The 11,429-nt window shown below is 36.6% G+C and overlaps 1 protein-coding gene across 1 annotated transcript; it reads left to right on the forward strand.

Annotated features, from left to right (window-relative positions):
- On the forward strand, window positions 274-6,689 carry LOC109234036 (phospholipase D Z-like). Its single transcript, XM_019399858.1, has 7 exons — window positions 274-796; window positions 1,717-1,921; window positions 2,270-2,471; window positions 3,315-3,508; window positions 4,072-4,225; window positions 4,747-4,911; window positions 6,000-6,689. The coding sequence occupies exons 1-7, from the start codon at window positions 640-642 to the stop codon at window positions 6,456-6,458; spliced, it is 1,536 nt and encodes a 511-aa protein (XP_019255403.1). The 5' UTR covers window positions 274-639; the 3' UTR covers window positions 6,459-6,689.

The raw sequence follows: 11,429 nt of genomic DNA on the forward strand, positions 1-11,429 counted from the left end.
CTATTTTGACTTAAGTATTCTAGGGATAAATTTTGACCCATACAATGTTCAGTATAGAATTGTATAAAGTCTTTTAGATATAAAAATATGTCCATAATGTGTAATTATTTCTAGTATCAAATAATTTAGAAAATCTGAATAAACTAAGTACATGTACCATATCAATTTGCTAGTCCACTTTAGCTTATACCAATCTTGAATTTAAGATTAAAAAATTAGACATACATATGAAATGTATTATAAGTCCGTTTAAATAACAGGCACAAAAATTTTAATTCACCAATACAGTTAGAGAAGAGATCGATCCCAAGTGTGGGCGAACATAGACTAACAAGTTGCGGATTCATATGAACACGTTAATATTGGTTTAGACATTCATATATATTCACTAAAAGATTTATGCCGCAGAGTTTGGAGAGATGTAGTGGAGGCCTAATCAAAGCGTTGCGTCTAACATAAATTATGGCATTACCGAATTGAAGCGGGTGGGGCTGCTGTAGGCTGTAGCTGTACCAAGGAAGAAGACAAGTAGAGGGTAAAATAGAAAAAGTCAACAGAGAGATAAAACGTTGGGATTTGAAATTCCAGCGTATATACATTAATACTGCTTCAAATCCAGAGAAAAATTAAGTGCGGAAGATGAGAGCCATTATCGCATTTCTCCTCTTCATTTTCCTTACAGCAACTACTGTTACAGCAACAGCTCATGACTCTTCCAAATGCAAAGCATGGCTCGTTCAATCCATTCCCACTGATATGCCCCAACTTGCTCCTGTTTCCGGCGTCCTTTCAACTGGTAAATTCACTGACCCAATAGAAATTATGTTGTCAGAATTAATTTAATGGCTTCCTTTTCTATGTTTCTTTGTGCCTTAATCCTTTGATAGTGACTACTGACTGCTTCCTATTAATGTTCAGATTCCTAAAATTGGCAACTGTTCCCAAAATTATGTCCACTCTTCTTCTACTTCTTATCTTATACATTTTGTAATCCGATATCAGTTGTTCATTGTTTAAGATTAAAACATAGTATTGGACTGGTACGTTTTGATTTTTTTTTTTTTTTTTTTTTTTGTAAAAGAGCTGCTTGCACTGGGCGATGGCTAGTCAGCTTAGAATCGAAGTGCTCAAGTCATAATATCTGTAGGATGTATACATGGTGATCTTTTTAGTGAATGACTTCATATACTCCCTCCCGTTTTATGTGATCCACTTTGATTGGGCACATAGTTTAGAAAGATAGTCTTTTGAAACTTGTGGTTTAAAACAAACCATATATATTTTTGTGTAGCTATAAATCATCTTATTAACGGTAAAATGAGAAGTTTAAAGTTAAATTGTTTCTAAAAATAGAAAGGTATCACTTTTTTTGGGACAGATTATAAAGGAAAAAGCATCACCTAAATTGGGATAGAGGGAGTATTTTTATTTTGTTAGAGTGTAACAAAGTGTGCACCTATCTTTTGTTGGAATCTGCTAGCAAGGTTATAGTTAACTCCCATTTCAGGGTGCTGCAAAATCTTTATTTCATGTTTTCGGGAATTTGTTGGCCTCAGGCTCGGAAACCTCATTGTTTGTCTCTATATTGTACACCGAGTGCATAGTTCATTAGCTCAAAGTCTCAAATTGGAACTCACAAAGTCAGATGGAAGCTAGTTAAGTGTGTTTCTTTCTCTTTGTAACTTCTTTCTAACTTCGTGTTGATGATTGTTTCAGCGGATGTCCTTCAATGGCTGGCTGGAAACTCTTCAAAGAGTTTGGACATAATTGCACAATATTGGCAATTAGTACCACGTCCCTCTGATCCTCGTTCAGGGGATTATGGATATTCAGATGAGAAGTTGCGGCAATTTGGTGCTAACGAAGGGTTGAAAGTCTACAAAGCATTAGAAAGTGCTGCAAATCGCAAACTTCCAATTAGGTAAGTCTGTAGGTATAGCTAAAGCCTAAAAAACATGAGTTAATTTTATGAAATATCTGCTTCTTGCTGCTATTTGTTAAACATATATCATTAGCATAGGATGATCGGTGTGTGAAACAATTCCCGCGGTTTAGGGGTGTTTAAATGGGATTTTGGTACAACAGCAGGGGGTAAACTATGTATTAAGCCTTTTACTTGAAATAGCAATATTTATGTTCTTTACCAATGTAAATGCTCCAACTTCTTTTGTGCATGCTTCAGCCTCTGAAGGAAAACATGAGGTGTTTGTTTGGCCTGTATGTGCATATGCTGATTTCTCCCATTCCCTTGGAACTAATCACAATTCAGACTTTTACAGCATTCTGGAGTTTATCCCGATTACACGGAAGAACCATCCAACTTAGCATCAGGGAGGCCAAATGTAAAGAATGTTACCTTGCTGCTTAGCGACTGGTGGGGATCAGGTGTAGTTCATGCTAAAGTTTGGATCTCAGACAGTAGAGATGTTTATATTGGATCTGCAAACAATGACTGGAAATCTCTTACTCAGGTAAAACTGATCCAAATTAACAAGAATAACTTTCTCCAAATGCTCCTGATCTAGCAAGAGCAGCTGAAGAACTCTTATAATTTCTAAACCTTAAGAAAAATCGTCATCGTGATTCTAGTGAAGTATGAGTGTTATGAATGTCTGGTTAATTAGCCTATTTGGACCCTGCATATAAGACCATGTTGCTGAATAAAACATTGTTAGACATCAAATTCCATCAGAATAAAATGAACTGCTTCTTTCAAACATAGAACCAAAAAAAACTAGGATTATGGTTGTCTAAGTACGCTTCTTGAGGAAGAGACCATATGTCATATAGGAAGATTTTTTTTCTGATATTTGAAATACTTTACAAAGTTGGAAATAAGTCGGATATCTTCTCACTGTTGTCCATCAACCACTGCTGTCCAACTCTCTTACACCTGATTTTTAGGTAATCATCTCTGTCAATTATTGACTTTTTGCTTCAAACTCCTTTGGAGTATCCGATTTTTGTTAACAGTGAAGAGTAGTTTCATAATTACATTCGTACCATAAAAATGTGTACATTGTATCTTTATAGTTTTAATTAAAAGTCTACCTTGAGATGGTAGCAGGTTAGGGAAATCCCGATCTGTACAGTTCTTCTCCTATCTGTACAGTAAGAACTAAAAGCTAAATGAGTGGGGAGGGGGCGATTTCCTTTCCAGCATGTTTGATGAACATTTTCATCCTTTGTCAATACTTGTAATGCACAAGAAAAGATCCGTTGTTGTTCCTAAGTTGGAAGGTTAGATACAAAGATCACGACAACTGGACGAGATCAGTTTGAAATATATCTCACTTGTACTCTACTATGTTCAGGTAAAGGAGGTAGGAATATATCTCGCTGGTTGCTCAGATATAGCAAAAAAGGTTGAAATCTACTATGACAACCTTTGGAAACTTGCCCACCTTGATGTTTCAGCTTACACAAGATCAGTTTGGGATTCACAGTGGCAGATTAATCGCAAGGTTCCATGTTGGTCCCATTATGTAAATTCCAAAGACAGGTGCAGGTAAGCATAAAACAAATATGCAAGTACTCTTCTTAAGTTGCTGGCTTTTCCCCTTTTTCTCCGCATCTTACAGGAGCCTTATAAGAGTGTGGGGAATTCTTTTATTTTTCTTGCACATAATAATTGCACAAAAAAATAGCAAAAGGGAAATGGAAAAATAGAAATCATATGCAAGTGCAAAGGTCACTGCATTTGGCTGTTCCCACTTATATAGGTTGAAATTTTTTGCCTTTATGCAATTAAAGTTCAGATAACCAAAACAGACTTCTGAAATTAGAACCCAAACACAAACTAAGACCTGCCTGCGAAAAATTCATTTGGGGAACTGCTAAATGCCTTGCTATAATTTCTCCCTTATTCTCCTGAAAGCCCTCCTTCCCAATGTATAATGGAACAGAACTAGGACTGCACTTCAAACATTGGGTGTTCAAGTTTGGGAAATAAGCTCGAGATTAAAAACTTTAACATGATAAAATTTCCTTACCAGGAAAATGAAGTGATCGGAAAACCTCTTGATGCAGGCCTTACTATTATTGATAGGGTTTTATAATGTGTCTTGACAGATCACCACTTCCCAAATGTATGGAGGTTGCTCACATCTCTGGCTACCCTGTATTATCAGACCCTTTCATGTTTCACATTCCCATAGAGACACCTGGAGGCAATGATTCGTTTTTCCATCCTCAACCCAGCTACCTTTCGTTTGCTCCTCCAGAGGTATATGGTTACTGGAATAAGTATACTGGCAACTAATCTGCATTTTCATCTACTATGGTGATATGACATTTATCTCCTGGAGGGTGCTTTTTCTTTTTCTCTTCACATTTCTATTTTCTTGTGTACACTGTGGTAAGTGAATGAATATTTACATCCCATCATGCTTATATAACCCTTTATTCATGTAGTGAACTCTGCCAAAATGAATGATAAAAATTTCTGAGCAAATTACATTTTATTGGAATGCGTGCAAATTTGGATTTGGTAGCTAATTTCATTGGTCTGAAGCAGAAGTCAAATACGATCCTTGTTCCTCTAGATATCATATAAATAATTTTCTTTTCACGCTTTCATAGCAGGACACTATTTAAATAAAATCTTACATCTCCACTTAGTCTAAATATCCTAAGCTGCTAATATGCCTTGCTTGCTAAAAGAATTTATTGTCTAGTTGCAGCTTTATATTTACAATTATGTCCCTTGCTTTGTTTCAACATACTTATGTAGTCCATAAATTGCAGCTCTTGTTTGGCAAGTACTACGCAGATGAACAGGCTTGGGTGGACACCATTAAATCAGTAGGGAACGGAGGAACAGTCAGAATCAACACGATGGATTGGCTTGGTCAGTCAGGATACACAAAAGAAACAGTTTATTGGCCATCACTTTCTTCAGCTATTTCAGAGGTAACTTGTGCTTCTTCTATCTTTTTCATGTTAATCTTTGATGTGCAGCATATAAATCTGTTTTGACGTCTCATTGAAGGTCTCATACTATTTGCATGGATTATTCTACTGCTTGCTCTCTCTGTAATTTAAATGGCTTTAAGTTAAACTTACAATTAGGTGTTTCCTGATGCTTGATTAGAAGTACTGCTTGTACAGCTCAAATGCATGATGCATTAAAGCACTATCTACTGAGAAGTAGATGCAGTCTACTGATTAAATTTTTCCTTTTCATACCGCACAAATCTGCTAGTTAGTTCATAATGTCTCCTTTTTTGTACCGTTTGACAATTGTCTGTGGCGCAATATCAGGTTAAGTATGCCGGTAATATATTTCCCGGTTTGGAATCAAATATTATGATAGACCATGTGAAAGTTCAAAATCTACGGAAGCTGATCGCAATTTGCTCGTATTTCTTAGTGAATGTTGCTTCCTAGTTTGGTCTTCAGCTTTTTATATGCTTTTGACATCTGAGAATTCTTGTGGATGCTTAAGCGTGTATAACAAATAAAAGGAGAGCTTGTGCAAAAGACAAACTGCTTGAAAATAAAGCCACTTAAAAGAATAGTTTAATAGGGGAGATGCAGAAGACCGAAGGATATATAGGGAATTGTTAAAATTGCAGTCTACTCAACCAGGTCTATTAATGCTTGTCATCTTTAAGTATAGTGATTGTTTTCCTTGGCGGCTACATAGTGGCAGCACATGGGAGAAACTGAGAGCTATGAGCTGGAGATTAGCTAGGTCTCTTGCTTCCTACATTACTATCCATTTAGGTGGTTTCAATAGGAAAAAACATCAGGTGGCCCATTTCACTCTACAACAATAGTAAAGGTCCATATAGACCCTTATCGAATGCTGAAAGCCAATATGACATTAAGTATAAGCAGTACCAATTTCCGGGTTTTATAATATCACTAGTTTTCCAGGACAGCATGCATTTGTCCTTGATTGGACCAACCTTGAGATCCTTTCAAAGATTCAAGCTTTACCTTCATCCCGCGTGTAAGATTGGTTATAACCTAATCTTGTAATTTTCTAAATGCAGGTCGTCTTCTCCAAGAGTGCAAAGGTTCAAATACTGGTCGCAAAGTGGGCTCACTTTATAAACAACACAGATCAGTATCTAAAGTCCCTGCTTTACTCCAACACACTATGCTCTTCTTCAAAGTACAACCATTGTTCTGGTAAAGTTGAGATCAAGTATTACATTGTTCCAGGATACAATTCAACTGGACCTGCAGCACTTAATGGCGCTGCTACTGGGAATATGTATCCTGGCTATACACGGGTTAATCATGGTAAATATGCAGTTAGTGATACGCGTGCACACATAAGCACCAGCAACCTGGTGTGGGACTACTTTTATACAACTGCAGGCGTTAGCTTTGGGACATATCAACCTGCTATTGTTTCGCAACTTCAAGAAATCTTCAATGCTGACTGGAATTCGCCATATGCAGTGCCAGTTGAACCGCTGGAGGAAGGTCATTCATGTTCAAGCTGATGAAAAAAGAAAAAGAAAAAAAGAAAGATTGGCTCAGAGTTCTTCTCTGACACAGTTTGACACAAGTGGAAGCTAAAGGCATAAGGGAATGATAAAGTTATTGAATCCAGCTACTGCAGGAGTTTAGGTCCTTACTCCATACCATTCATATCTGTGGACATTTATTCGGAATCGCTTGTAGAAAACCTTTTATAATTTATTCATCAAATAAATCTGGTTAATTTACAGACATACGTATCTGGTTTGTGAAATAACCTCCTGATACGAATAGAAATTATGAAAATCAAAAAAGAAGGAACACCTAAAGAGTAACGAGATGAACTACTCTTGAACAGTGATTCCAAGAGCTTGATGAAGCTCAGTTGAATTGAGAGAATAGAGAAAAGAGAGTATTATTGATCTTAGCAACAATAGATGAATACAGAGAAGGGAATTTGTGAGCTATATAGATGAACCCACGAGATGTGCAATAGTTAGTTATAACTAACTTTCGGAAGTCACATGACTCTCACGTGTTTTCTAACAACCTTCACTAACGACTTTAACTACTAACTCAGCTACTAACTCAGCTACTAACTCGACTACTAACTATGATTATTCACTAACTATAGTTATTACGTTCAGATACGTATCAATACCCCCCTCTTCAGATAATCCTTGTCCTCAAGGACTAAAAAGTGGAAACTTGAGCTTGAAATCCTGTAGATCCTCCCAAGTACTGTCTTCTGGTGCAACATTCATCCATTTGACAAGAACTTGGGCTATTGCCTTGTCATGCTTCTTGGCCAGCCTTCTATCTAGTATTGCCTCAGGTTCTAGTAGGATATGACCTGAGTCAGAATGTACCACAGGTAGTGTCACAGAAGCAGTGTGAGCTCCTAACTTCTTCTTGAGCAGGGAAACATGGAATGTTGGATGAATCTTTGAGTGTGGGGGTAGAGCTAGAGTATAGGCCACCTGTCCTACCTTGGTAATGATTTGGAAAGGTCCAAAGAACTTGGCAGATAATTTCTGGTAGGAATGGTTCTTTAGGGAGAGTTGTCTGTAGGGTTGTAACTTGATGAAGACCCAATCACCTACTGCATAACTCCTATCAGTTCTGCCTTTATCTGCTTGCACTTTCATCCTGTGTTGAGCCTTCTCCAAGTGAGCTCTCACCTATAACTACAAAACAATACAGGACATCTACACATGTAAACATTATCTCAAAACAATAAGGAAGAAAAGGGTAACCACAGCTCTATAACTACAAAAATATAACAGTTAGTTCAAGTAACTCACAAATGTAGATTAATTGTAGTTAGTATGAAGGTAAATGTAGCAGCATACAAAAGGTAAAAAATATACCTTATCTACAATTTACCCAGCAGCCTACAAAACAACTACAAAATAACTACATTTATGTACTGTCTAAAATCACAATTACAATTAACCTTCAAAATTGAGACAAACAATCTACAAAATTTGGACAATTCCACATTTTACCAAAAAACACTTGAACAACAGATTTTTACAACCAAAATTACACTAAAAAACTGTAAAGAAAAATAATTAGTGTTTACCTTTACCAAAATCTTTTTGTGAACCAATTTTGGTACTTTTTTGGAGGGTTTCTTCTTTTTTGATTTTGATGAAGAAGGAGAGACCTTGGGTTTTTTCACAGATGAAATTTGAGGGGAATCTTCAAAGGATGGGTGGTGATTTTGGTGTTAAAACACCCAAATCAAAGGATGGGTGTAACGACCCGGCCGGTCGTTTTTGGAATTTACGCCCCGATCCCCCATTAACTGCTTTCCCTAAGTTCATTTCTGCTATTTTGGTTTGCCGGGACGTTCGGTATTAGGATTCGGAGTGTTTTGGGACACTTAGTCCCTAAATGAGAGTTTAAGAGTTGAAAAATGGTCCGTATTCGGAACAGTGTGAAGACGACCTCGGAATGGAAATCTGATGGTTCCGTTAGCTTCATTAGGTGATTTCGCGTTTGGGAGCGTGTTCGGAATGTTATTTGGAGGTCCGTAGCTCATTTAGGCTTGAAATGCCGAAGTTTGGATTTTTGAAGTTTCCGGTCCGATAGTGAGTTTTTGATCCGAGGGTTAGATTTGAATTCCGGAAGTTGCTGTAGCTCCGTCATGTCATTTGGGATGTGTGTGCAAAATTTCAGGTCATTCGGACGAGGTTTGGTTAGGTTTTTGATCGAAAGCGTATTTGGTTAGAATTTGAAGTTCTTAGGCTTGAATCCTTGATTTAATCGGGTTTTCGGTGTTGTTTGAGGTGTTTTGAGGATTGGTGCAAGTTCGAATAAGGTATTAGGTGGTATTGGTGCTTTTGGTTGAGGCCCCGGGGGCCTCGGGATGATTTCGGGTGGTTAACGGGGAAATTTTTTAAGTTGTTGCAGCTGGTATGTTTTCCCCTCCGGTATTTTCGCTTCTGCGGTTTGGGAGCCGCAGAAGCGGCTTCCTCATCGCAGAAGCAATTTTTGGCTTCCCCTCAGAGACCGCAGAAGCGGAACCGCTGGAGCTGTCATGTGTCCGCAAAAGCGGAATTTCCCCCTTTAATGAGAAATCGCAAAGCGGTTATTTTGCCGCTTAAGCCAGACCGCAGAAGCGGTCCCTTGTCCGTAGAAGCGGAAATGTCTGGGCAGAAATAGGAAATTTCGAGGGTTTAATTTCATAAGTTTGAAAATCAATTTTGAGCTCGGGCAAGGGCGATTCTGAGAGGATTTTGGAGAGGAGATTATTGGGTAACATTTCTATGANTTTGATACCCCATGGGTATGACTCAAAATTACCAGACTCTAAACATAAACTTGTCTATGAAAGACACATGGTCTTTATCAGAAGGACAAACAAAAAATTCCAACAGATAAAGAATGCACAACCTCACTGCATCCTCATCGTTTGCCCAAACTTTATTTGTGACTACATTTTTCAAATGCCACTTTTCAACCCTTTGTTTGTTCGGAAAATAGGTAGCCATTAAATGGCTAACATAAGTGGAAGTGTAACCATAGTCTGAAAAATTATTCACACAATTTAGACCAGTAATCAACCCAAATTCTCTCAAGGAAAAATTCAATTTTTCACCCTTCAATAGTACTGAAAAATATGAGTCAGTAGACTTTGACAATTCATACTTCATCAGAAGATGAATTGCTTGGTTTTGCATACAGATTGTGGGGAGACCAAATAAGTAACCAAAACAAGTTTTTTGGAAAAGCTTTAAAGCATTTGGAGAGAGTAAAGCTTTTATCTGGCTAGGTATGCTCGGATCACACAAACTGCGGAATCTAGGCACACCATAATCAACATTTTGTGGTAGCAAAGTAATGGCCATTCTGCAGAAAATAAAAAATTATTGAACATTAGTAGTTTGCATAAAAAAGAAGCAGTAATCTACATATAACTACATGATAACTACAAAATATAACTAAAAGAAGAACAGCCTACCCACACCTATAACTACAAAACAATACAGGACATCTACACATGTAAACATTATCTCAAAACAATAAGGAAGAAAAGGGTAACCACAACTCTATAACTACAAAAATATAGCAGTTAGTTCAAGTAACTCACAAAATGTAGATTAATTGTAGTTAGTATGAAGGTAAATGTAGCAGCATACAAAAGGTAAAAAATATAACAATTTACCCAGCAGCCTACAAAACAACTACAAAAATAACTACATTTATGCACTGTCTAAAAATCACAATTACAATTAACCTTCAAAGTTGAGACAAACAATCTACAAAATTTGGACAATTCCACATTTTACCAAAAAACACTTGAACAACAGATTTTTACAACTAAAATCACACTAAAAAACTGTAAAGAAAAATAATTAGTGTTTACCTTTACCAAAATCTTTTTGTGAACCAATTTTGGTACTTTTTTGGAGGGTTTCTTCTTTTTTGATTTTGATGAAGAAGGAGAGACCTTGGGTTTTTTCACATATGGAATTTTAGGGGAATCTTGAACAAAATCATCATCTACAGATATCAGCTAATGTAGCTTTGAAGGTTTTTTTTTGGGAGTGTTGATTTTTTTCATGATTTGGGACTTGAAAAAACAGATGCAACTTCAAAATAGGATTTTGTGAAATTAACTGGAGAAGAAAATTGTAGAATCGTGGGTAACTGATGGTAAACGTGGGTGAGAGGCGAGTATACGAAAATGGGGGAATTAACTAAAGGTAAAACGTGGGGGGGTGTGGGGGGTGGGAGGAGAGAGAGGCGGGTAAATGAAATAGGAGAATATACGCTCCTAAATTAACGCCTAATATAAATGAAGCATTAATTATACCCTCAATTTGAATTATGGTATATAAATGGTAATTTGGTATGCTGAAATGTAATTAACACAATCCTTAAACATTGAGGGTAATAAGGTTTCATATATGGTATACGAAGGTAAAAATCCCCTTTTATAATGATGATAATACTATGTTTTAAAGGACATATGCAAGTTTGTTGCATCCACATGATTTGAAAGCAATTGTGGTTGCAAATGGAATGCTATATGTTTCGTTCATATAGGGTGTGTTTGGTACGAAGGAAATTTATTTTTCTTGAAAAATAAATAGTTCTTTTACTCATTTTTTGGTGAGGGCGTACTAAGAAAATTGATGTATCGCACCAAACCGATCCGAGTCAAATCGAAAAAAAAAAATCCGGTCGTGGTTTGATTTCATTTAGTTTGGTGTTGGAAATGAAAAACCCGATCATAAATTGATTTGGTTTGGTTTTATTTAAAAAAAATTAAATCGAAACCAAACCAACCCGACATTATATGTATACAAGTTCTAAAAATATTTATACTTCAAAATATTCATTCTAATGTAATCTATAAAGATTTTTTAAACTTTTTTATATTTCTCTCTTTTAACGTATTCTTTCGAGCTTGGACTTAGAATTTTTGAATGGTCCAATATGCTTTGTAGCCCATAAATATTGTTAAAATACAACGGGCTAAC

The sequence above is a fragment of the Nicotiana attenuata genome, chromosome 11 (assembly GCF_001879085.1).
Source record: "Nicotiana attenuata strain UT chromosome 11, NIATTr2, whole genome shotgun sequence".
Classification (NCBI taxonomy): Eukaryota; Viridiplantae; Streptophyta; class Magnoliopsida; order Solanales; family Solanaceae; genus Nicotiana; species Nicotiana attenuata.